This window comes from Prionailurus viverrinus, chromosome F1 (genome assembly GCF_022837055.1).
Source record: "Prionailurus viverrinus isolate Anna chromosome F1, UM_Priviv_1.0, whole genome shotgun sequence".
Lineage (NCBI taxonomy): Eukaryota > Metazoa > Chordata > Mammalia > Carnivora > Felidae > Prionailurus > Prionailurus viverrinus.
Genome location: NC_062577.1, coordinates 30073164 through 30095160, shown reverse-complemented (window position 1 = coordinate 30095160; position 21997 = coordinate 30073164). Strand labels below are relative to the sequence as shown.

The 21997-nt window shown below is 43.9% G+C and overlaps 1 protein-coding gene across 6 annotated transcripts in view; it reads left to right on the top strand.

Annotated features, from left to right (window-relative positions):
* The window catches only part of HHAT (hedgehog acyltransferase), a 306739-nt gene that overhangs the window by 146586 nt on the left and 138156 nt on the right, over positions 1-21997 (top strand). For all 6 annotated transcript variants that reach the window (XR_007148118.1, XM_047840389.1, XM_047840391.1 and 3 more), the window contains exon 9: positions 19524-19559. Coding sequence is in view for 5 of the 6 variants with exons in the window: in XM_047840389.1 (XP_047696345.1) it covers positions 19524-19559 (36 nt within the window). In the remaining variant the exon portion in view is untranslated. The remainder of the gene's footprint in view (positions 1-19523; positions 19560-21997) is intronic.

Sequence of the window (21997 nt, the reverse complement as noted above, 5' to 3'; positions counted from 1 at the left end):
CCCCAGTCTCTATTCACCTAAAGCCATATTGTTATTTTGAGTTGTTTTCACTGGCTATTCTTCATACCTGTGGTGTAGCTTTTCAGATTTCACTCCCAGGAAGTGCCTATCTTGGTGCAGAGGGAACAGGGAGGTGAGAGAGGATGGAAGGGAATGAGCCTGCCATGCTGTACATCTGTATAGCTGGGGAATGGCTCGAGGGTTAGCTCAGATGGCAAAGCAGAAGGTTTGTGGGTAGATAGAGGGGCTCAGGACCAAGGGAGAGAAAAAGGGAATTACATAACTTTGAGGATGTGGTAAGGGAAGCCATGCCCAGAATTAGTTAATACTTAAAAAATAATGAAAATAACAAAGAGGGATTTTTAGCAATGGAAGAGGATAAGCATGGTTTCCTGGAGAGCCACATGGCACCTATTTTAGTTCTTTCCTGGGGTATCCAGTTGAAAGCAAGGATCAGGAGTGTTAGAAGGGAGGTTCATGGTGGTCGCCCCAGAGCACTGTCCTCTTCCACATTCATTTTGACAGGAAGGACTTGTGTCTCATTGTGCTAACGTGAGAGATAGATGGTGAGTGGATAGCGAATGGCCTGGAAAAGAGGTCCGGGGTTGCTGGAGAACCCGACAGAGGTACATAGTAGTTCATGATACAGAAGGGACCCCTGTGAAGGACATCTGGCTCTTCCTTTCTTTCTTCTGGGTGAATGCCCTCTCTGTCACAAATTCTTCTTCTCTTTCAAGTTGTCATCTTGAAAATGAGGCTTACCCTAACTATCCTGTTTAAAATGGTAGCCCACATCCCATTCATCTCCCTTATCCTGCTCTACTTTTCCTTCTTCCTCTAGTACTTATCATCCCCTAACATACTGTATGGTCTACTTACCGATACGTGTATATTTTTTTTATTGTTCCTCTCTTTCTGTGTTGGGATGGAAGCTCCATGTTTGTCTGTTTTATTCACTGGTGTATTCTGAGAACCAAAACAATGTGTGGCACATGGTGGATGTTCAGTTATTAATTGTTCAATGAATGAATGAAATGAGAAAGGTATAAAACATTCACAGATAGCAAATAAGCCAAAATGGGGTCTTGGAGGAATTCCATTATCAACTTCAGCATAAGAGAAAAAGGAAATTTCCATACCCAAAGTGGACAACAGAAGCAATGCTTTCCTGAATGGTTTATGATAAATTTTGTCAGCTGGAAAATCCTAAGTAATGGGTTTTCCACGAGTGCTTATTCTTTTAAGATTCAATCTCTTCAATAAAAGAAGTCATTATTTTAATATTATTCACTTTTGGTTCAACTGGATTTGAATGCTGTGTAGGTTATTTAAAATGTGATGGTTTTGCAAAAGGTTGTGTTATTGTTGGTGAATAGTTTTCTGCTGGCTTTGAGGAGCTGAGTGGGAAGTAGGGAGATTAGCCAAGCAGAGGGCAGGGAGTGAAAGAGGAGAAGAAAATAAACCCCCGGGCAGGGCTAAACTGGGATTCTTTAGGAAGAATGACTGAAAAGTCACTCTGAGGGCCTGTCGGTTTAACTACATAATTGCTCTACGTAATTAAATACATAAATGTTGAGGAAACACCGATTAAAGCCCCCCTGAGAGAGAAGCAGTTCTAATTGGAAGATCTTATTTTGTGCCCCGTGACTCACAGTGTTTTTAACCAGCCCCAACGTCATTATTTTGTCTTTTAGCCTCCCCCAAGTGTTTTCTCAGTTTCTCTTGACCAGGGCCTCTTTCTGTAATGTTCTTTTTCTACTGCATAGCAACTGACATTCAGTGTAGTCTTGGCAACTATCAAGTCCTGTGTTCCCATTTCTTACACGGAGCTTATAAAGCTGAGATTGTAGGTCAGGCTACCTACATGCTGCTTATCTATAAATCCAGGAAAACTGCCCATAACCATATGAAGCATAGCACACATCTTGAATGCGTGTCCTTAAAGAGGGGCTGAGCAGAAAGTTATGGATGCTCCTCCCATGTCACTTCCAAGTCTTTTTCCCCAGGAGTTTATGATGCCACTCTTGAGAGAAGAGTGTTACTTCACTCACTGTTACTTCCAATTAGCTAAGTGGTCTTATCTATAGGGGGCATAGTCCTTAAAGATTTTTGTCCTAACATAGAACCTCTACTAACGACTGAGATATAGATGGATGCAAAGAACATTATGAGTCCATTTTAGGAAAAACAGTAATCTACAAAAGTCCACTATGTATTTGAAATGCACTGTTTTGAGATTTGGTACCCAATACTGTGGCCCCGGAATCAGCCCAGGTTTGGCATCTGAGCTTTGCTCCCTGATGTCTGATGAAGGGGTCTGGACTCCAGGCACATAGGCCACAGGAGGTCTTCAAGTTATATTGGGCCTGAATAGAGTGGTGGAACTACTAATGGTTTAGGAGAGGGGAGAAGGAGAGACTTGTTAAAACCAGGGAGCACTCTGGCCCTTAACACATTTGAAAGAAAGAAAAGGCACCTCTGGGCATCTCACAGAAATTTCAGCCACCAGCAGGCACTCTGCCAGATATTAACGATCACAAGTTTAAATGAATAAAAACATGTCTCTGCTGATGTCCTTGGACATCTCCATTTGGAGTTGAAACACTCTTTCACAGACTTCGTTCTCGGGAGAATTCTCTAGGGGAGGGCCCTGTGGATGTGAAAACTGATAGTCAAATATCAAGCTTAAGAATTTTCATATTCACCCAAGAGGTGGTATTATGACCAAATCAAATACCTCAGAAAATTTCCCAAGTTTGACATCCCTTCATGTCCTCAGGCAAAAATCCTTATTGAGACTCTTACTCAAAACTAATGTTCTCTCAAAGGGAATGAAACAAGGACTCACTGACCTGATGGTGGCATTACACTAGAAATTTAAATTGAGGTCTATGGCATTTAACCTGAGTGTCTTAATTTTTGTCAGGGGTAAACTCAGTAATAGGGAAAGATTATGGCAAATTCATCTAATAAAAATATTCCATCATAGAGAATTTTACTTTCAACCTAGAAAAATACTTAAAATAAGAAATTACAAAACTAATTTTTTCACACCAAAAGGCAAAAATAACACATTGTAAAGAGCACCAGGCCCAAAAGAAAAAAAAAAAAGTAGTGCTCCATATAGAAAAAATTGAAAACAGACATGTGTTTAAGCTTCTTCATCATGCAGTCATCTCATAAAACCTGCCCAAAGGCACCATTAAAACAAAACAAAACTTTTATTTATTTTGAGAGAGAGAGAGAGAGCACATGCAAGCACGGGAGGGGCAGAGAGAGAGAATCCCAAGCTCGACACTATCAGCGTAGAGCCCAACACGGGGCTCGATCTCACGAATCATGAGATCAGGACCTGAGCTGAAATCAAGAGTCAGATGCTTAACCAGTTGAGCCATTCAGGTGCCCAAAAAGACACCATTTTTATGGGGTTAAATATAGTCCTTGATTGAAAGTGGGAGGAAATGGGAAGGAGCAGTGATTTCTTTATGTGCTGAGTCCTCTTGACCTTAGTCTGTGCTGGCTCAAGCCTGGTTCAGGTCAATCTCACCAGGACCACCACCATCCTCTAGAACTGGCCTCCCCACCCTACTCTTATCTCTTCTTCTTCCTTACCTCAGGCAAGAGTGGCATCTTTCTGGAAGGCAAATCTCCATCCAGTCATTCCTTTGCTTAAAACTGTTTAATGGCTCTCTGGTGGCCCGAGGATAAACTATGAACTCCCGTGATAGACAAGCGTGTTCAGAGAGGCAGCATGGAGGTAGTGCTTACCACTGTGGGCTCTGAGCCTCGCCTCCTGGTTTAGGATGTTGCCTTGGCTACTTCCCAGCTGAGAACCCTCAGGCAAGTTATTTACATCTTAGGGCTTCCGCTGTCTCAACTGCAAAATGGAGAAGATGATGATGATAGTACCATCCTGACGGGGCTGTTGTGAGGATTAAATGAGTTCTGATACTAAACATTCACTACTAGCATGATTATTTATTTTCTGCTCTCCATTAGCTTCTGCCTCTAAACCCTTGCCCTATGTCATACCAAAGTATTTGAGGGTACCTTCCTCACTTCCTTTCTCTTAATGGGATATATCCTCTCCTTTTGTCTTTACTTATTTATTTATTTATGTATTTATTTATTTATTAACATTTATTCATTTTTGAGAGACAGAGCATGAGTGGGGGAGGGGCAGAGAGAGAGGGAGACACAGAATCCGAAGCAGGCTCCAGGCTCTGAGCTGTGGGCACAGAGCCCGGAGCAGGGCTTGGACTCACGGACTGTGAGATCGTGACCTGAGCTGAAGTTGGACACTTAACTGACTGAGCCACCCAAGCACCACTCCTTTTGTCTCTATTTCTTATAAATCGTTTCCTTTGCCTGGAATGTCATCTCTCTCCTTCTCTCCCTCCCCGTCTCCTATCTATCTGTATCCTTTACATTCACTTAGTACATCCTCTGATGTCTTCCTCAGACATCAAAGTTCAGGTCGGGCTCCTTTATTCTGAGCAGCCTACCCAGATATCACTCTGTATTGTGCAAGCTCCCAGAACTCCTGTTCTTCCTTCTAGAATAGAAGGAAGTACATTAGGTCTTTCTTTATTCTCCTTACCCCTGTGAGAGACAGATTATATCTTGGTCATTGTTGCATACTCATTGTCTATTTACTGTGTGCTGATGAATGGATGGATAGATGGATGAAGGTCACTGAGACAAGGCAGTGTGATCTAGTGACAGGAAACCTCCCAAGGCAGTCCATTGGGTCATAATCACAATTGTGCTAAATCTACCTGGGCATACAATCACTCCGTCCTGTTTTCTGATCTGTTACTTGTCCATATTTATCTAGTTCCCAGTATTATTCCCTCCTCATACTGGTTTGTAGCCTCTAAGCTTGCTCCTCTTTGTCAGTCTCTCTTTACAGCAGGCACTTGAAGTTGAGAATGACCCTCTGGTGTGGTTTAGTGAGCACAAAGATACATTATTAATTCTTTTGTCCCTCTGCTAAAGCAGACACATGCTAGATTTGGTTTGTTTCTTTCTTTCTTTCATCTCACAATTGTGTTGATTCTGGAGCTCACTGTCTACGATGACTGCAGTGTGTTTGGCCTGAGCAGCTGGAAGCACAGAGTTGCCTTCAATGGAAAGGGAAGGCTATGGGAGGGTAGATGCAAGGGGCCATCAGGACTTAAATTTTGGATGTGCCGAGTTTGAAATTTCTCTTAGACATCCAAGGGGAGATATTTAAAAAGGCAAGGAGATACATGGGTCTGGAGTACAGGAGAGAGGTCCAAATTGGAAATACTAACTTGGAGTTTTAAGCCTATAGATAGACTTGGTGGTGAGACCACAGGAATGAGCATATAGAGAGGAGGATCCAGGACTAAGGAGCCCTGACTCTCTGGCAGTGACTGTTTGGAATCAGCAAAGGCATCTGAGAAGGAGCAGCCAGTGAGGTCTGAGGATGTCCTGGGTGACTAAATGAAAATCCAGGAGGATAGTTACATAATAGATTACAAACTTAAAATGTTACCTATTACTAAATGTCTACTAAATGTTTAATATGCGTATATCCTTATATAGGTATATAAGGAGAAATTTATATAATGGATTGCATCTGGGGAAGTACCAGGAGTTAGAAGGCCTGGGTGCTGGGCTCAGTTCTGCTATTCTTAGTTCTTCAACTTCAGGCAAGTTAGACAGACTTTTTTGAGCATCATATTTTACTCATCTGGAAAGTAGGATCTTAATCCTTGCCTTACTCTGAGTTATTGTGAGAATCAGTGGAAATAATAGATATGGATATGGTTTGTTAGTATATACTCTCTCTGTATCTATCTGTCTATATGCATATTCACAAGTGTGTATGTGTATACATACGTGTGTGTGTATATATATACACACACATCAATACATACATGGGACTCAAGCTATTTGGTATATTGTTAATGTCTACTGAGTCACTTAGGTTCTACCTATTGGTAGAACATACTCATTTTAGTGAGTTGCAAACAGCTTTATGAAAAATGGAGCAGAATAGAAAATATCACTGAATTGCTCAGAGTAAAAGTACGTAAGGCTTCTTGAAACTTTTTGTTTCAGTTATACACCAGTAGAAGTTATCTATTTCTGTGTAACAATTATCTCCCAAACCTAGCAGTTTAAAACAACAAGCGTCTATTATTTCTGGGGGTTAGGGGCTGCCGAGCTGGTTGGTTTGACTCAGGTTGAAGACAAGCTGGCCACCAGGGCTACAGTCACTGGGACCCGCTTCCAAGTCACTCCTGTGGCTGTTGGCAGGAGGCTCAGCTCCTGGCCCCATGGGTCTTTCTTAGTGTTGCTCATGACATCATAGTGGGCTTTCACCAGAGCACATCATCAGAGAAAGGGAACAAGACAGCATCCCCAACACGGAAGTCACAGTCTCTTTTACGACCTGTTCTCAACAATGACAGGTCATCACCTCTGCCAGATTTCACACAGACCAATCTTGGCATGATGGGGACCGCACCTAGGTGTGAATGCCAGGAGGTGAGGACCACTGAGGGCCATCTTGGAGCCTGGCTACCACAGTCTCTCTATATTTGTGAATGCTGGCTTGAGATAGGAGCTACATTTTTTAATGTGGGTCATGTAGGAAAAATGTTTAAGAAACACTGCTCTACAGTGTCTAATCTTGGACACCATGGGGCAGAGGTGTCCATTAGCTGGCAGAAGCCTGTTTCAACAGCTTTGTTATTGACACTCTTCTACTCCCACAGTTAATTACCACTGACTCTCAGACCATGAATATTAACACCAGTGAGTTTTACAATGAAACAGTACCACGGAAGTCTAAATGTGCTGCCTGGGACTGCTTATCCCTAAATAAAATGATCCTGCTCTAGTGTCCTTTCATAGTTTGCCTGTCTGGTTTCTGTGGTTCTGTATCTTTGACCTTGTCTGGTCATTGGACAAGTCCATCTACTGTTTGTAAGTTTCCACTTCAGATCTGTGACCGTGTATTATGCACAGCTGTGTGGCTTGACTCAAGAGTCTCGTAGTATATAGTACATAGGCTTCTGGTAGTAGTTATACTTGCTGCCTTTTTTTTTCCTGCTTGTTTATTGCTCTGTGACTGTGGTCTAGGTAATGAGCTTGTGGAAAATTCTACCTGTAGGCAAATGGCTATACTGAAACCTTAATGCTTTGTGAAGGGGGGTTATTACATAAGTAAAGGTGTACCCTACTTAAAGGAATCTTACAGAATAATTACCAACGTGACTTTTTATGTAATTTGATCTACCCTTCCCTGAAAAAGAAATGTTTTAGCTCTCCTAGCTGGTATTTTTTGGTTTTGTTTTGTTTCGTTTTATTTTGTTTAGAAGCATAAGTGACTGAGAAAGAACAAACTATCTTTGAGGTACTAACAGGCTCTAAGCAGGCTAGAAGGTTCTAGTTAAATAGTTAAGAGACCAGTAGAAAGCACAACACTAAGTAGAAACATATGGCCACTGGCTTTTAACTTCAAACTGTGGGAGTTTCAAAATGGAGTCGTTTCTTGGGGATGAAGTGGATGCTACCAATTTATTGGAAGCCTCGTGGCTTGGTGTTTATTGTTTGTGCCTCGGAAAGCTCATACTTGTCAGCCCTGCAGCCTTAGGTCTTTTCTGACTAGTGAAGACCTTGGTGACGGAGGGCTCTTCCTCATCTGCCGGTCACAGGGGATAAAGGGAGGACTGTCACTCGGTAGGCTCCCGGGGATAGAGGCCCTTTTATTCTCCAAGAGATGCTCTCATAGCATGCTGAGTTTACTGTGGTTTTTAAATTTATGTATCAGTTGTCTCCCTAAGCTGGAAGCTCATGCAAAGCAGAAACTGTAGGCAGCACCTGACAGAATGTGGCCCATGGTAAATATGATACATATTTGTTGAGGAGAGGAGGAAATTAAATTCTTTATTCTCTTGAACGGGTTTATGTTCAGAAGAACGAGGTGTAGTACTTGTAGTAGCATCAGTGTTCCTATTAAAGGTAATTTATTTTGATTTTTCTTAAAATTTGTCAACTTTAAAATGTCGGAGATTATTTACGATGTAATTCCTGTGTTTTTGAAATAAGATCTCTTTTGCCTTTGAAGGCCGTCTCATTTTTGGTAACATCCAAAGGGAGAGGGGTTTAATTTTTATGACACAGGTGCTAACCACTGACAAGAGCCCGAGTGAGCGGTTTAAGGACTACTGAACTTCAGAACTTTGAAGATCCCTTTAGGTCCCAACCTGTACACATCCCTGCAGGCTAGATTCCCGATAGACCAAGCTGCACTGTCAGTCCGCTGCAGAAAATATGTCTTCTTCCCTGTCCAGAATGCTGTCTGAACAAGGATCCTCTGGTGGGGTTGCTCCAGGGTTGGCCTCTTGATCTGGCTTTTGTATTATAACTATGAAGAACAAAAGCAAGTGTTTCCGTGGTGGTTTATGAGAAGCCACGAGTTTTTGTGTGTGTGTAAGCTCTCTGCCTTGCAGTCTCTTGACTGGACTTTGCTGGCTCTGCTGTGCTGATCAGACTTATGCATTATGTCCTGTTCAGTCCTGGTGAGAGCATTTGTGTCCTGCTGCTTCAAGCCTTGAGCCTTGTATGGTGACACAGCCCCACAGAACTCCATCCCCATCTGTGTCCCTGTGGTCTCTGCTCCTGCATTGTGCTCCTGCATTGTGATAGGGGTTATTCTCCCATTGACAGATTGTTGCTCTATGACCTCCTTTATTTTGTTCTTCTGGATTTCAGTAAAGAGAGCTTGAAGGAAAGATAGTCATGTTCATTTTGATTAGCTAGTGTCATTTAGGTGAAAGAGATGCCCAAGGAGAGACTAAGAAGTTTTGCTGGCAGTTAGTGTAGGAGAGGCTGCAGACGTTTGGAGACGTGGTGTTTTAAACTCTGGAATCTGATTATATCCTAGACAGTCAAGTCGAAGGTAAATACAAAAGGGCATTCTTATCAAGGCTCCGGTATATAATGGGTGTGAAAATTAAACTGAGGAGGGAAAGGCTATAATTTAGTGAGAATGATGCTAATACTGAATTTATTTTAAAACGTATTATTAAGTATCGGTTAAAAATTTTTATTTTAGTGTTTATTTTTGAGAGAGAGAGACATAGCACGAGCAGGAGAGGGGCAGAGAGAGAGGGAGACAGAGGGAGACACAGAATCGGAAGCAGGCTCCAGGCTCTGAGCTGTCAGCACAGAGCCCAACGCGGGGCTCGAACTCACGAACCTCAAGATCGTGACCTGAGCCAAAGTCAGACACCCAACCGACTGAGCCACCCAGGCGCCCTGTTAAGTATCACTTTTAGATATAATGATCATTATTTTTGAATTCCATTATGGTAAAGAATTTTTTGTTTCCCTGTAAAAAAGGAGGAAAAACCTGTGTACCTCACCCCTGTTAAAAACACACTTGAATCTTGTTTCTGTCTTTTCAAACTAGTTGGCCTTGGATTAGTGACAGTGGAAGAACCAAATGTTCGACTCTTCCAAGAGGCAAAACTAGGTCCTTGATATGATCATGTGATGGCAGTTTTCCCAGCTGTAGTGGGCAGCTTCATCAAACTCTGTATCATGAAGGATCTTCATTGTAATGTGTACTCACAAGAGCAAAGCTGAGCATTGGAATGAAATTTTAATAACATGACTGACTGGAAACATATCTGTTTCCAACCTTGGGCCACATTCTGTCAGAGAAGAAATTATCAACCTTTAAGATTGTGTAAGCATTTGCTTTGTGTTACATTTTTGAGACCTGGTGGCATTATTTTGGGTAAGCGTTGACTTGTTTAATTGCCCAGTTCCTAAGCCCCAACTTTTTGATGCCTGACCTACTTGGTTGTGGTTCCTGAAGCATTGGGTATCTTGGGCCCAGTTTACTTTATAATTTGGAGCTGAGGCCCATGTCTCTATACAGTCTTTCCTGAGGGGGGAATGAAAGGCACAAGTCAGTTATTACTCTCTATTTGGAGATAACTGAGTAGCTGTGTTGTCAGAGGCAGCAGGGGGCGGGGCAGGATCAGCAGGACCCTATCAGTAGTGCCATCAGAGATACGGAGTTTTCTCCTTCTGTGTTGCTGTTCCGGTTGCCCCTTAGGGGCATCACTGTTGCAAGTGCCATCCGGAAGAAAGAAGAGCACATCTGTTACCATCTCCTGCGGCTCTGGAATCAGCTCCCCTGCATCTCAGTAACACTTTATGTTCCAACCCGAGTGATGTTCTGTGGGAGTCACTGCCAGTTGGCTTCCAGTGGGAGGAGTCTAAGCATTATCCATTTTTCTCTCACGATAGCTCTGCTTCCTATTCTGTTAAAATTCTTGCCTCCATGAAGTCTTCTGCCATCTGCACCCATCACCTATCCCAGTGGAAGATTTCTCTCCAGATAAACAAAACACAACCTCGTTTGTCTTATCCCTTTGTGGCTGTTACCCTTCCCCCTCCTCTTCAGAACCAAAGTCATTGCATGAGTTATTTATATGCCACTGTCTCTGCTTCCTCTCCTTTTATTCACTCTGCTCTTGGCTCTGGTCTGGCTTCCATTTCCACCACTCAATGAGACTACACAATTGTCAAAGCTGCCAGTGACCTCCATGTTGACAGGGATGTCCAGGAGACATTTTTACATGAAGACATGGAAAGCTAGATAAACTTAGACTCTTACCTCATGGTGGGCACAAAAATTAACTTAAAATAGATTAAAGGCTGAAATGTAAGAGCTACGCTTAAAACTTTTAGGAGAAAACATAGGAGAAAAATCTTTAGGACCATGGATTAGGCAAAGCTGTCTTACGTAACGATACCAAATACATGGTCCACGATAGAAAAAAAAAAATGACAACGTGGATCTTTAAAAATTTAAAACTTTTGTGCTTCAAAAGATACTTTTAAGAAAATAAGACAAGCCACAGACTGAGAGAAAGCGTTTTCAAATCACCCATCAGATACAGGAGTTGTTTCTGGAATATACACAAGGGTGGGGACTTAGCTGTTGCATCCTAGACATCTCTTACAGTGTCTGACATCTAGGAGGTGCTTGATAAATGTTTGCTGGATGAATGAATGCAGAGAGCATTGATGCGGTTTAGAAAAGAGTCTTTAGGGACTTCATAAAGTCTGAGGAGGAAAGAAAATAATCTTGAGCATTTGTGGAAGGTTTATTATGAACCACTTGTACCCACTACGTTTGTTCCTTTTTTTGTGGCATAGGTATTATTTTCTCTGTGCCACAATTAAAACAACTGTGATGTGGAGCAGTGATTTTTTTTTTTTTTTTTTTTTTTTTTTGGTACATGGTCAAGTACTATTAAATGAGATAGCTGGAGCACAGACCTAAATTCCACGTATTGGGAGATGTGGTTTCTCCTGTAAAGCTCTTCACTCTTGAGCCCTTTATACCTGAAACTAGCACCTTCTCTCCTTTTCTTTCTCCAGTACTCTGAAATGCGCAGATGACCTGGCTTTTGGGCTACTTTCCCAGAATTTTCTGGCTAATAAATGATCTGATGGCAGACACACTTGTCTGGTGGAGCGAAGAGCATGTCCTGTGAAACCCGACACCATTTTGTACTATGTTTGCTTTTTAGAATTTGTCCTCATGGGCTACAGTTCTCACTTTCTACTTTCCCGTCAGACTTTGGTGTTTCACCAAATGGGGCCTTTCTGGCCTAAGTTCACTTTCCCTTTTCCTGCTCCCCCAGCATTGCTTTTTTAAGAAAGCTTTTATTCAAATTCCTGTTAGTCAACATGCAGTGTAATAGTAGTTTCAGGTGTACAATATAGACATTGAACAGTTCCTTACATCCCCCAGTGCTCATCACAGTAAGTGCCTCCTTAATCCCCATCACCTATTTCACTGCCCCCCTCCTCTCTGGTTTGTTCTCTATGGTTAAGAGTCTGTTTCTTGGTTTGCCTCCCTCCCTCCCCCTCCCCATTTGCTTATTGGTTTGGCTTTTTAAATTCCACATATGAATGAGATCATATGGTATTTATTTTCCCTGGTTTATCTCACTTACCATAAGACACTCTAGCTATATCCGTGTCATTGCAAAAGGCAAGACTTGATTATTTTTTATGGCTTAGTAATATTCCATAGTATGTGTACATGCATGCATAGGTCCACACACCACATCTTCCTTTTCTATTCATGAAATGATGGACACTTGGGCTGTTCCCATAATTTGGTTATTATAGATAACACCCAGCATCACTATTTATTGTTGACTTTCAGCAGGCTCTGAATCTCAAATTGACATGCAGGTTAGGTCCAGACAGGACCAGATGGTGGAAGGAACGTGAGAGAGCGAGGGCTTCTGCAGAGGCATCCTGCAGGCTTTGTATTCGCATGACTTTCACAGCCGGGATGGACGTGGTATGACATGGTGCCTGTTATTATGTGCTGTCATCAGGAAGCCTGTTGCCAGTACTGTCTGGGACGTCCCCTGAAAATAAAGATGCCAGTTGAGACTGGGAGGAGGGCTGTGTTGTGACATGTTGAATGATGAAGTAGGGTCTCGGGGACTGTTAGCTGCTGGTTGTGGAACTGTGTGAGGATTACCTCATCTTTTTTATCCTGTTTCCCACTCTGGCAAGTGAGGAGGTCAGCTTAGGTAGACTTTAAGGTCTTTTCCGTTCTTTGAATTTAAGTTAGGTAGCCTGGCCAGAACTGGTCAGGGCTCCTTGAGTCTGGGTATAAACTTTATTTTCCTAGTGATTTGATTTGGTTTTTACTTCCAACCAAGTCAGTTTCACACTTCTAGGCAGGAATGTGAGAGAGCTAAACTCTGGCGGCCAACTAGTGGGATGAACACGTCTGGAGATGAGAAGCTGTGAGGTCTGTGGGTTGAAGAAGTAGAACAAGAGCTGAGATCTGAAAGTGATGCTTCATCCAAACACTGCCCTGCGCGTGGCTTGCTAAGTGACCATACCAGCTGTGGTCCTGAGGACCTGAAGCCCGGAAGGCAGGCAGCCTGGCAGAGCAGAGCAAGTCCTGGAACCACCTGTGGGTTCTACTCCAAGTTCTGCCAAGGAGATGCTCTGTGGGGCTGACCATCCTCTGCCAGCACGGGGGTTGCTCTGGGGGTAAACACTCCTGCAGCACTCCTGTGTCAGGCGCGGTGAGCTTAATTCTGGTGCCCTGTGGGGCTCTACCAAGGACAGCAATCAAAATGGTAATAAATAAGCCATCAGGGCTGCTGCGGGAGCATTAGCCCAGGCACAGTTTGCAACCGTGCTGATGGTCATCAGACGAGCTGCTGCTGTGGAAGGGAGTGTTCCGACTTGGAGATGCTTCCTGAAAGTGACTAAACAGGGACTCGGAAGCCTGAGGCTAGGCATCCATTCATCCCAGCTTTCTGTGCGATGGTTCAGTCTCCTCTGAATACCCTTACAACCCATGCTTGAGCTCACCCTGTGATGGGAAGTTCACAGCTGTATTAGAACATTGCAGCTTATTTGAAACTTTCTTTTTATGCAGCAAGCTGAAAGCTGCCTCCCGCTGCTGCTACCAGTTGACGTTCAGACAACAAAAACTTCCATATCACATCCACACATAAAAGACTTCCTAGTTTTGATTTCTGGAAGGAATCAAGGGTAATATGTGCAAGGTCACTGTTTCTCATGTCTCTTAAGGAAATCCTGCCTTACCGTGGGCTGGTAGCTATGAGAGATCATTTTCTTAGAAGGTGATAAGATGTATTGTGCTACACTTTGATAGATACACTTCTTGTTTCAGAAGAGAAGCCTCATTTCCATCTGTGGGTATGTATTTTATATATTTATGCATAGTAATTGATGTATTAAATAACCACTTTGAGCATCTCTATCTGCAATGTCCTGTGCTCAGTGCCAAAGCAGACGGAGGAATCGGTGCCTTATTACAGCACATCATTCACATGTTGGTTCACTCAGCAGGTACTTATTGAGAATCTGCTCAGTGGCCAGCTCTGGTTCTTGCCCTCATGGAATTTGCAATCCATTGTGGGGGGGTGGGGCAGAACATTGTTATCAATCACACTGTATTGAAATTCTTGTTGACTCCGCCATTCTTGACTAGGCTCAACTTTCCTTGAGGTAGGGGCTCTGTGCTGTGCATTACTGAATTCTCACTACCCGGCACATGGTAAATATTTGTTAAATGAGTCAGCGGCTGAGCACAGAAAGGGAAAAAGTGCTGACTTTGACGTTTGTTACTCAGCTTGATCCTGACTTGGCCATTTGCCAGCTATGTGATAGGGGATAAAGACATGAGGCTTTATAAAATAAGGATCTATTTTGGCAGGTGGTGAGGACTAGAAGAGGGAATATACTGAGGGCCTAGCCCAGTGCCTGGCATACAATTCTAAAATAAAAAAAGAAAAGCATATTTCCTTTATTATTCTAGTTCCCGAAGGCATCTTTTACATCTATACATCTATACATCTATACAGGAAAACTAAGTGAGAAGAGATCTCTAGGCTTCATCGGTTGGCTCGTGTTTTGAAATTAAAGACACAGCCCCATGTGAGGGGGCACCCCTGAACCCTTTGGAAAGACCCCAAATCAGCCTTACCATGGTAAAGAGGAGTGGAAGGTTGAAAAAGTTCTGGATGTGGGCGGTGGTGGTGTTTGCACAACAGTGTGAGTGTACTTAATGCCACTGAGTTCTACACTTAAGAAATGGTTAAAATGGAAGTTTTATGTTGTGTGTATTCTACCACAATAAATTCATTAAAAAGCTCCCAAACCATTGCCATAATTTACAGTTTTTCCAGCAGGGGAGCCATTCTCCAAATTAAACCAGTCACAGAACATTGTCATTCCATTGGTCTGGATGCGGGCCACCAAGCATTCCTGTGGAGCTTCCAGAAGCAGCCACGGCCTGGCTGAGCCACCAGTTGCTTGGTGTGGAACTGCGGGCTGTGAGGCCCTCTGTTGTTTTGCAGATTACTTTTTCCCCTCTGTCCCTCCTTCCCTCCCTCCCTCAAAGAGCAAGTTTTTGTACTCGTCCACAGAATCATGTCTGAATCCATCCCCGTGTCTCCGCTCTGTTTCCAGTGTTTGCATCTGGGGTGAGTCCCCATCACCTGTCACCTAGACTGCAGCGGCTCCCTGCTCTGCTTCTGTCCCCATCCTTTCTCTTCAGGACACCCAGAGTATTCTTTTCATACACAGATACATCAAAGCACACCCCTAAATGAATGAAATTTAAACAAATGAAAAAAATAGCACTCCCCTGGTAAAGACCCTCTGTGCTTCCCATGGATGTTGAAATGAAGCTGTAACCCTTAGGTAGAGCCTTTTCAGATCTGCTCCCTGCCCCCCTCCCCCACTTCAGCTTGTCCCAGTCATGCTGGCTTCTTCCTTTCCTCCATCCTGCCGCATTCCTTCCCACCTTGGGGCTTTTCTCGCATATCCTGCTGCCTGGAACACTCTTCCTCCGGTCTTGGCATTGCTCGCCCTTTCTGACCATACAGATCTCAACCCGGATGTCACCTGGCCAGAGAGGACTTCCCTGAGCAGCTGTGTGGTCCACCCCTCTGTCCTGTCACCTGTGTGAGTTCTCTGCCTCTGGTGTTCTCTTCTTTATGGAGGGCTTACTTACTGTTCACCCCTTCCACCTAAGACGTGGGTGCCGTGCGTGGTGGGGCCCTTGTTGTGTTATTGTCACCCATGTCCTCAGGGCTGGAGCAGCGCCAGGCACACAGAAGGCTCTGACAAAATATCTCTTGGTTGAATGAATGAATGAATGAATATCAACACAGATGAATTGATGTAGCGAAAGAGTAAGACATGAATACCTGTGAGGAAATTCTGTTTTCTTCCCCTTACATTTTTCGTGGTACATTTTATGTTGCCAATCCCCATTGACCTTCTTCATTCTGTTTGTTGCCAAGTGACTGTCAGCTCCTCCCAAGCCTGCCTATCACAGGATGCTTAAAGACACCCACTTGTCCCAGCCCCAAATTCCATCCGGGACCAGCCACACATGCACAAGAAGAAATGTTCTGAAACACCACGTGTCACAATCACTGACTTCTGTACATTTAGGCCCTAGATTTTAGAGGATACCGTGGTAGCAGGTGGAGCTGGGCATGCACCAGTGTGTGCTGGCACTTCTTAGTGAGATGCCAGTCAGGGCCAGGGCAGGCAGGATAGGATGATGCCTTCCCTGCCTGGTGGCAAGACCCCACTCCCCTGCACTCCCCGCCGGCCCTCACATCCAACTTCAAGGCTCCCTATGACGCCTCCATAGAATAATTGGTCTTCCTGCTCCCTTGCCTGTTTCCTGAGTTCTGTCCCTGTCCCTCAGCTCTCCAGCTGTACTACCCTCTACCCTACTGTTCAGGCCTTCCCTGTGCCCTGGATCACCTCACCTGTCTTTCTGGGCTGCATAGTGAGATCTGTTATGTCCTTTCGATGTGGCTTCCTTCTACAATTGGGCTTCCATTAAAACAACTCTTTCTCTTTCTCTCTCTCTCTCTCTCTCTCTCTCTCTCTCTCTCTTTCTTTCTTCTTTTTTATTTTTTTAATATGAAATTTATTGTCAAATTGGTTTCCATACAACACCCAGTGCTCATCCCAACAGGTACCCTCCTCAATGCCCATCACCCACTTTCCCCTCCCTCCCACCCCCCATCAACCCTCAGTTTATTCTCAGTTTTTAAGAGTCTTTCATGGTTTGCCTCCTTCCCTCTCTGTAACTTTTTTTTTTCCTTCCCCTCCCCTATGGTCTTCTGTTAAGTTTCTCAGGATCCACATAATAGTGAAAACATATGGTATCTGTCTTTCTCTGTATGAGTTATTTCACTTAGTATAACACTCTTCAGTTCCATCCACGTTGCTACAGAGGGCCATATTTCATTCTTTCTCATTGCCAAGTAGTATTCCATTGTATATATAAACCACAACTTCTCTTAAAAATTGGAGGGAAGGAGATTACTATTTATTGAGTACTCACAGTATACCAAGCACTGTGCTAATAAGCACTGTATTTTTGCTTATCACCTAATTCTCATAACCCTCCATGAATAAGGGCTATCCATTTTCCCACGGAGAAGCTGCAGCCTAGAGAAGGTATATAACTTCCCAGAACCTGACTTGATTCTAAGACTCAGGGAGATAGATGGCACTTGTAGGGCAGCTGTGCCCAGGGAGGCAGGAGGTGGGCTTGCCTGGGGCTGGGCAACCATGGTGGGAAAACCAGAAATCAGAGGAGGTGGAAAGGGACTGGTTCTTAGAATGAAGAATTTCAATTATTAATAATGAGAGGCAGTGAGAGCCTATGCTTTTAGTGGGAAGAGTAAGCAATTCATGGCTTTTAGGGCCCAGTTTGACTCCCAGATTTGTCCTCTACTAGCTGTGAACTCTGCAGGTTATTTAGCCTCTCTTGCTTTAGTTCCCTGCACTGATGAATGGAGATGCCAATCCCTGGCCTCACCGGCAATGGCTTGTGTATGTGGGCACCATACAGTAGTTGCCACCTTCTAAATACTTCATAGTCATTTCTGTGAATATTATTAGGTGGTTCATTACTCCCTCAGAATCTTCCTTCACCTACCTCACCACCATATTGTGGTCCTTTCTGATCCCCTCTGTCTATTTGATGCTATGATTCCTGCAACAGAGTCTGATGCTTTATGTAGCTGATGTAATTGAAAGGGCTGAATAGGTTTTGGATGAGTGAAGGAAGCTGAGATCTTTGTTCTAATCTATACAAACTTGTATCTTCCACGTTGCAGATCCTGGAGATCTTAAAATTGCTATCTGTCATATGAATATTTACTTATGTGGCCGAGGAACATGGCCTTGGTTTGGGTTGAGAGGAGAGATCATTTCAGTTTTGTTGTTTTTTTTTTTTTTAATTTGCATTAAATATGATTGTAGGCAGAACTTAGCATCTCAGGTCAGTGTAATATCAACTGAAGCAAATCAGCTAATCCTGCAGGGACATCTCCCTTTAGAGCTCTTTTCAGAAGACTTATGTATCTTCCTTGAATCGTGTAATGACTTCAGGTAAGTGATCCAGTGAACTTTGTTGCTCTCTTCTATCCTACTCTGTCCATTGACCTGTAAACAGATGCTTCAGTACACAAAGGAAGCTTGCCATTTAAAGGTACCCAAAGGCATCCTCCTTTAATGTCAGTAAGCATCCGCTAGATGTCAGGTGAGGTGAGGTTCCAGGCATGCTGGAATGTTCCAGAAATGGGGCAGGGGTGGAGCTGGAACCTAGGAACAGTCAGGGCCTGGGCAGTCGGACCCCACTCTAGGGGGGATTTCTGTTTCTCTTGTTCATTGTCTGTAGGGACAGAAGTAACTCAGGCTTTACTCCAGCAGGCTTTACTCCGCTAACCTGGGAGGCCAGTCTGTTGGGTGGGACACAGTGACCACCTTCTAGGTGTTAGGAGTAGTGGTTATATGTGGTGGACAGCAGCATCACGGTTCCGGCCACCGAGCCTTTTTACTCACAACCAGACCCAAAGGTGAGAGAAGGACACTGGTTAAGTGGTTAGAGGTGTAGGGAGAACAAATGTGGTAGAGAAACCAAGGCAGTGCCATTCATATGGACTCAGGCCATTTGGGGGTGTCAGGGGAAGTTGTATGTGAAAGGGTCCACCACTGCCCAGGACTTACTGGTGGGAGGTGCCTGGTGAGAGGCCCAGGCACAAGGGCAGGCTCACCAGCAAGTGCATGGAGCTGCTCTTCTCTCTTCCCTCCCAGGGCAGACCCAGCTATGGACAGGGCTGCTCTTTGGTAAAAAGCTCCAGGGACAGGGGCACCTGGGTGGCTCCATCCATTAAGCATCCGACTTTGGGTCAGGTCGTGACCTCGCAACTTGTGAATTCGATCCCCGTGTTGGGTTCTGTGCTGACAGCTCAGAGCCTGGAGACTGCTTAGGATTCTGGGTATCCCTCTCTCTCTGCCTCTCCCCTGCTCACACTCCGTCTCTCTCTGTCTCTCAAAAATAAACAAACATCAAAAAATTAAAAAAATGCTCTGGGGACTGCGGCCGGGAGGAGCATGGAAGGACAGAGTTGACGCTTCCCCACCCCTGTTCTTACCTTTGGCCCCAATGGTTTTGTACTCGTAAAACATAATTTCATTTATTTTTGAGCAAGTAAACATCTAAGCTAGTGTGATAAAAGGACTCACCTACTGGCAAAGTGACAAAATCTACCCTGTGGCTTTTTTTTTTTTCTAGAGAAAAAGTGTAGACTTGCTGAGACACTTTTGCTATCATAGAGCAGTGGTTCTGCATCAGAATTGCCTGGAGGGCTTGTCAAATCTAATTGCTGAGCCCCATCCCCAGAGTGTCTGAATCAGTATGCCTGAGGTAGGGCCTGAGAATTCGCATGTCCAGCAAGTTCCCAGGTAATGCTGCTGTAATGGCCCCACTCCAGGGGCTATACTTTGAGAACTGCTGTTACAGAGTGATTGATTTATTCACCGTGCTCTGAATGCAATTTACATGTTTTTGGTCAAGTCTGCCGTTGCTGCGCATTTCTTTTACTGATATACTTGTCTGTGTCTTCTTTGAACAGGTATTTTGACGTTGGACTGCATGATTTCTTAATCAGGTAAGCCCATCATTTTAATTCTAGATATCATTGCATAGCATGTCTATTATGGAAGACTGAGATGAAAATACAATCCTTTTTAAATATTTTGTTAAATAATGGCAATTGTATACTTGTCAAAAAAAAAAAACCCACACACTGCTAACATTACAGTGTTTTGGGCCTCCAAGAATTGCACGCAAAATTGTCCTTTTTTAAACAGTCAGAGGAACTTCTGTGTAAAGCGGTTTATAGCTAAAGTGGTAGTTTCCCAAAAGCATGGGCAAACTTGTTCCAAGTGCTGGGCTGCTGGGAAGACAAATCGAGAAATGAAGAGAGTCAGCTTGCCTTCATACCTTAAACAACCCACTTCACCAATTTTCCCTCCATTGAATTTAAGCTTTTAAAGTTGAATCTACTGGTTGTTTTATAGTCATGCAGATACAACCTCGTTCATAATTGGAAGAGATTACAGATGGCAGTTTATATCCTAAGTTTATTGGTGATTTTTACCAGAGTGGCTTATGGGGCATATTAATTCCAAATAGCTATTAAATCAAACAGAGGTTAAATGGAAATATACCAGAATATTAACAGGGCTGGTAAAAATTTGCATATTTTTCTGCTGTCAACTTTGCTGTATTTTCTAGATTTTTTGTATCGGGCATGTATTATTCTAATAACGGTGAAAAATGGTCATAGAAAACGCTTGTCAGAAAGGCACGTGAGAAGCAATAATGGTTTCCGAAGGACTGTAAGCTAGTGATTACAAGGGAACTAGAAATTATGTAGAGTGATTTGCTTTCTGCAAATAGGAGACTGTAAATGCTAATTCTAAGAGTCTGCTAATACACAGTTATAAATCCCATGTGATTTTCTGGGTAGGTGTTACAGTGGTTCAGCTCGCCACCATGCAGGGCTGTCTTTGTGTGGGTAAGATGCTGTCTGAAGGGAAACGTGCATCATTGGCATCGCCTTTATCCTAAACCCACAACATTTCCTTCGTGCTGCATCACATACAGTGGTGCTCCAAGAAAGGCCACCCACACCTCGTCATTTCTCCAGGGCCTCATCCAAAGGTGTGCATTGAAATCTTTTTGGCCCACCCTAGGCCCAAGGAAGATAGATTTCCCTAGCATTCTCCAGGATATCACACATAGATGGTAGTGTGTTAACTACTACCCTTGACGCATTAAAGGGTAAATGCATTACAGCAGGAGGGATGAAAGACCAGAGTTCACCGAAAAGGCAGGCATGAGGATTCCACGTGTACGCTGATAAAAGCAGTCTGGGTACACTTCCAGGAGTGGTTTGGATTTTTGAGTTAGTGTCTTTGGTACTTTGTCCTGCTACCATGCCACTGTTCACCTGATCCTTGTGGCGGATGCAAGTTTGTACTTTATTTTCTCTACTAACTTTCTTGAGGGCAGGGAACGTGTCTTAGTCGCCTTTCTGTGATTAGATTGTAGAGTCAACCTTCAACAAACATTTGTGCTTCGAGTGAATGAACAAAATGAGGCAGAAAGGACAAGGAGGGCAAGGATTAACAAGAAACTGTTCAGCCACTTATTCAACAAAGAATCATTAATCCTGTCATGGGCCTCGTACTTGGATATGTCTGGGAATACCACTATGAGAAAAACAGGCATTTGATTTAAAGCTTTCCCTGAGCTTATCACTTGCCAGGCTTATGGTGTGAGGGGCCTTGAGGTGGGGGGAGGGGTGGTCTGCCTCTGGGACCCCTCCTGCCTTTCCTTCTTCTGGGACCCAACCGCATTTCCTGTGTTGGGTGGGGAGGAGGGAAAGGGGGAAGTTCAGTGTTTCTAATGTAACTGGTGCTGGGATCCCTTTGTCCTGGCGGTTGGCCCTTTTGGGTGGTACTGGTGAGATGCTCTAACTAGTCATCTTAGTGTTCTGTGAACCAAGCAGAAGAAGGGGTAAGGCTTCTTTCTGCCCTGACATCTCTCTGCAGTTGTCCTTTCCTTTGCTCTGGTAAGGGCAGAGCAAATCAACATGGTTGTTGTGTATCCACTTGGGGAATGAGGGGGTCAGTCTCCCCTTCTTGCAGGAGTGCCCAGTCTCTGTGATGAAGACTCCTCATTCCACCTCCTTCCCCCATGGCCATGATACACTCTGCACCAAGCCAAGAATTTGAAGACTCTGAGTTCCTTCCTTTATGCTCCTCCCAGTTTGGGAGCTGGAGGATAGAGATGTTGGGGGGAGGTAGTTGCTGGGAGCCGCCAGTTCTCCATCTCTTAGGAATCCCAGGATGGGGTGGGGGTATCACCCCTTTATTTGTAGCTCCCTTTAGAAATGCATCCTTTCTGCTCCTGGCTTGGGAGGTTAAGACTGAAGGGGACTGAGCACTGTTTCTCATGGGCACCTTAGTGAGAACTATTTCACTGGCATGATGGCCTTGAAGTCAGGTTGAAGCAGGTTGGGGCACTGTGTGAGGGGCG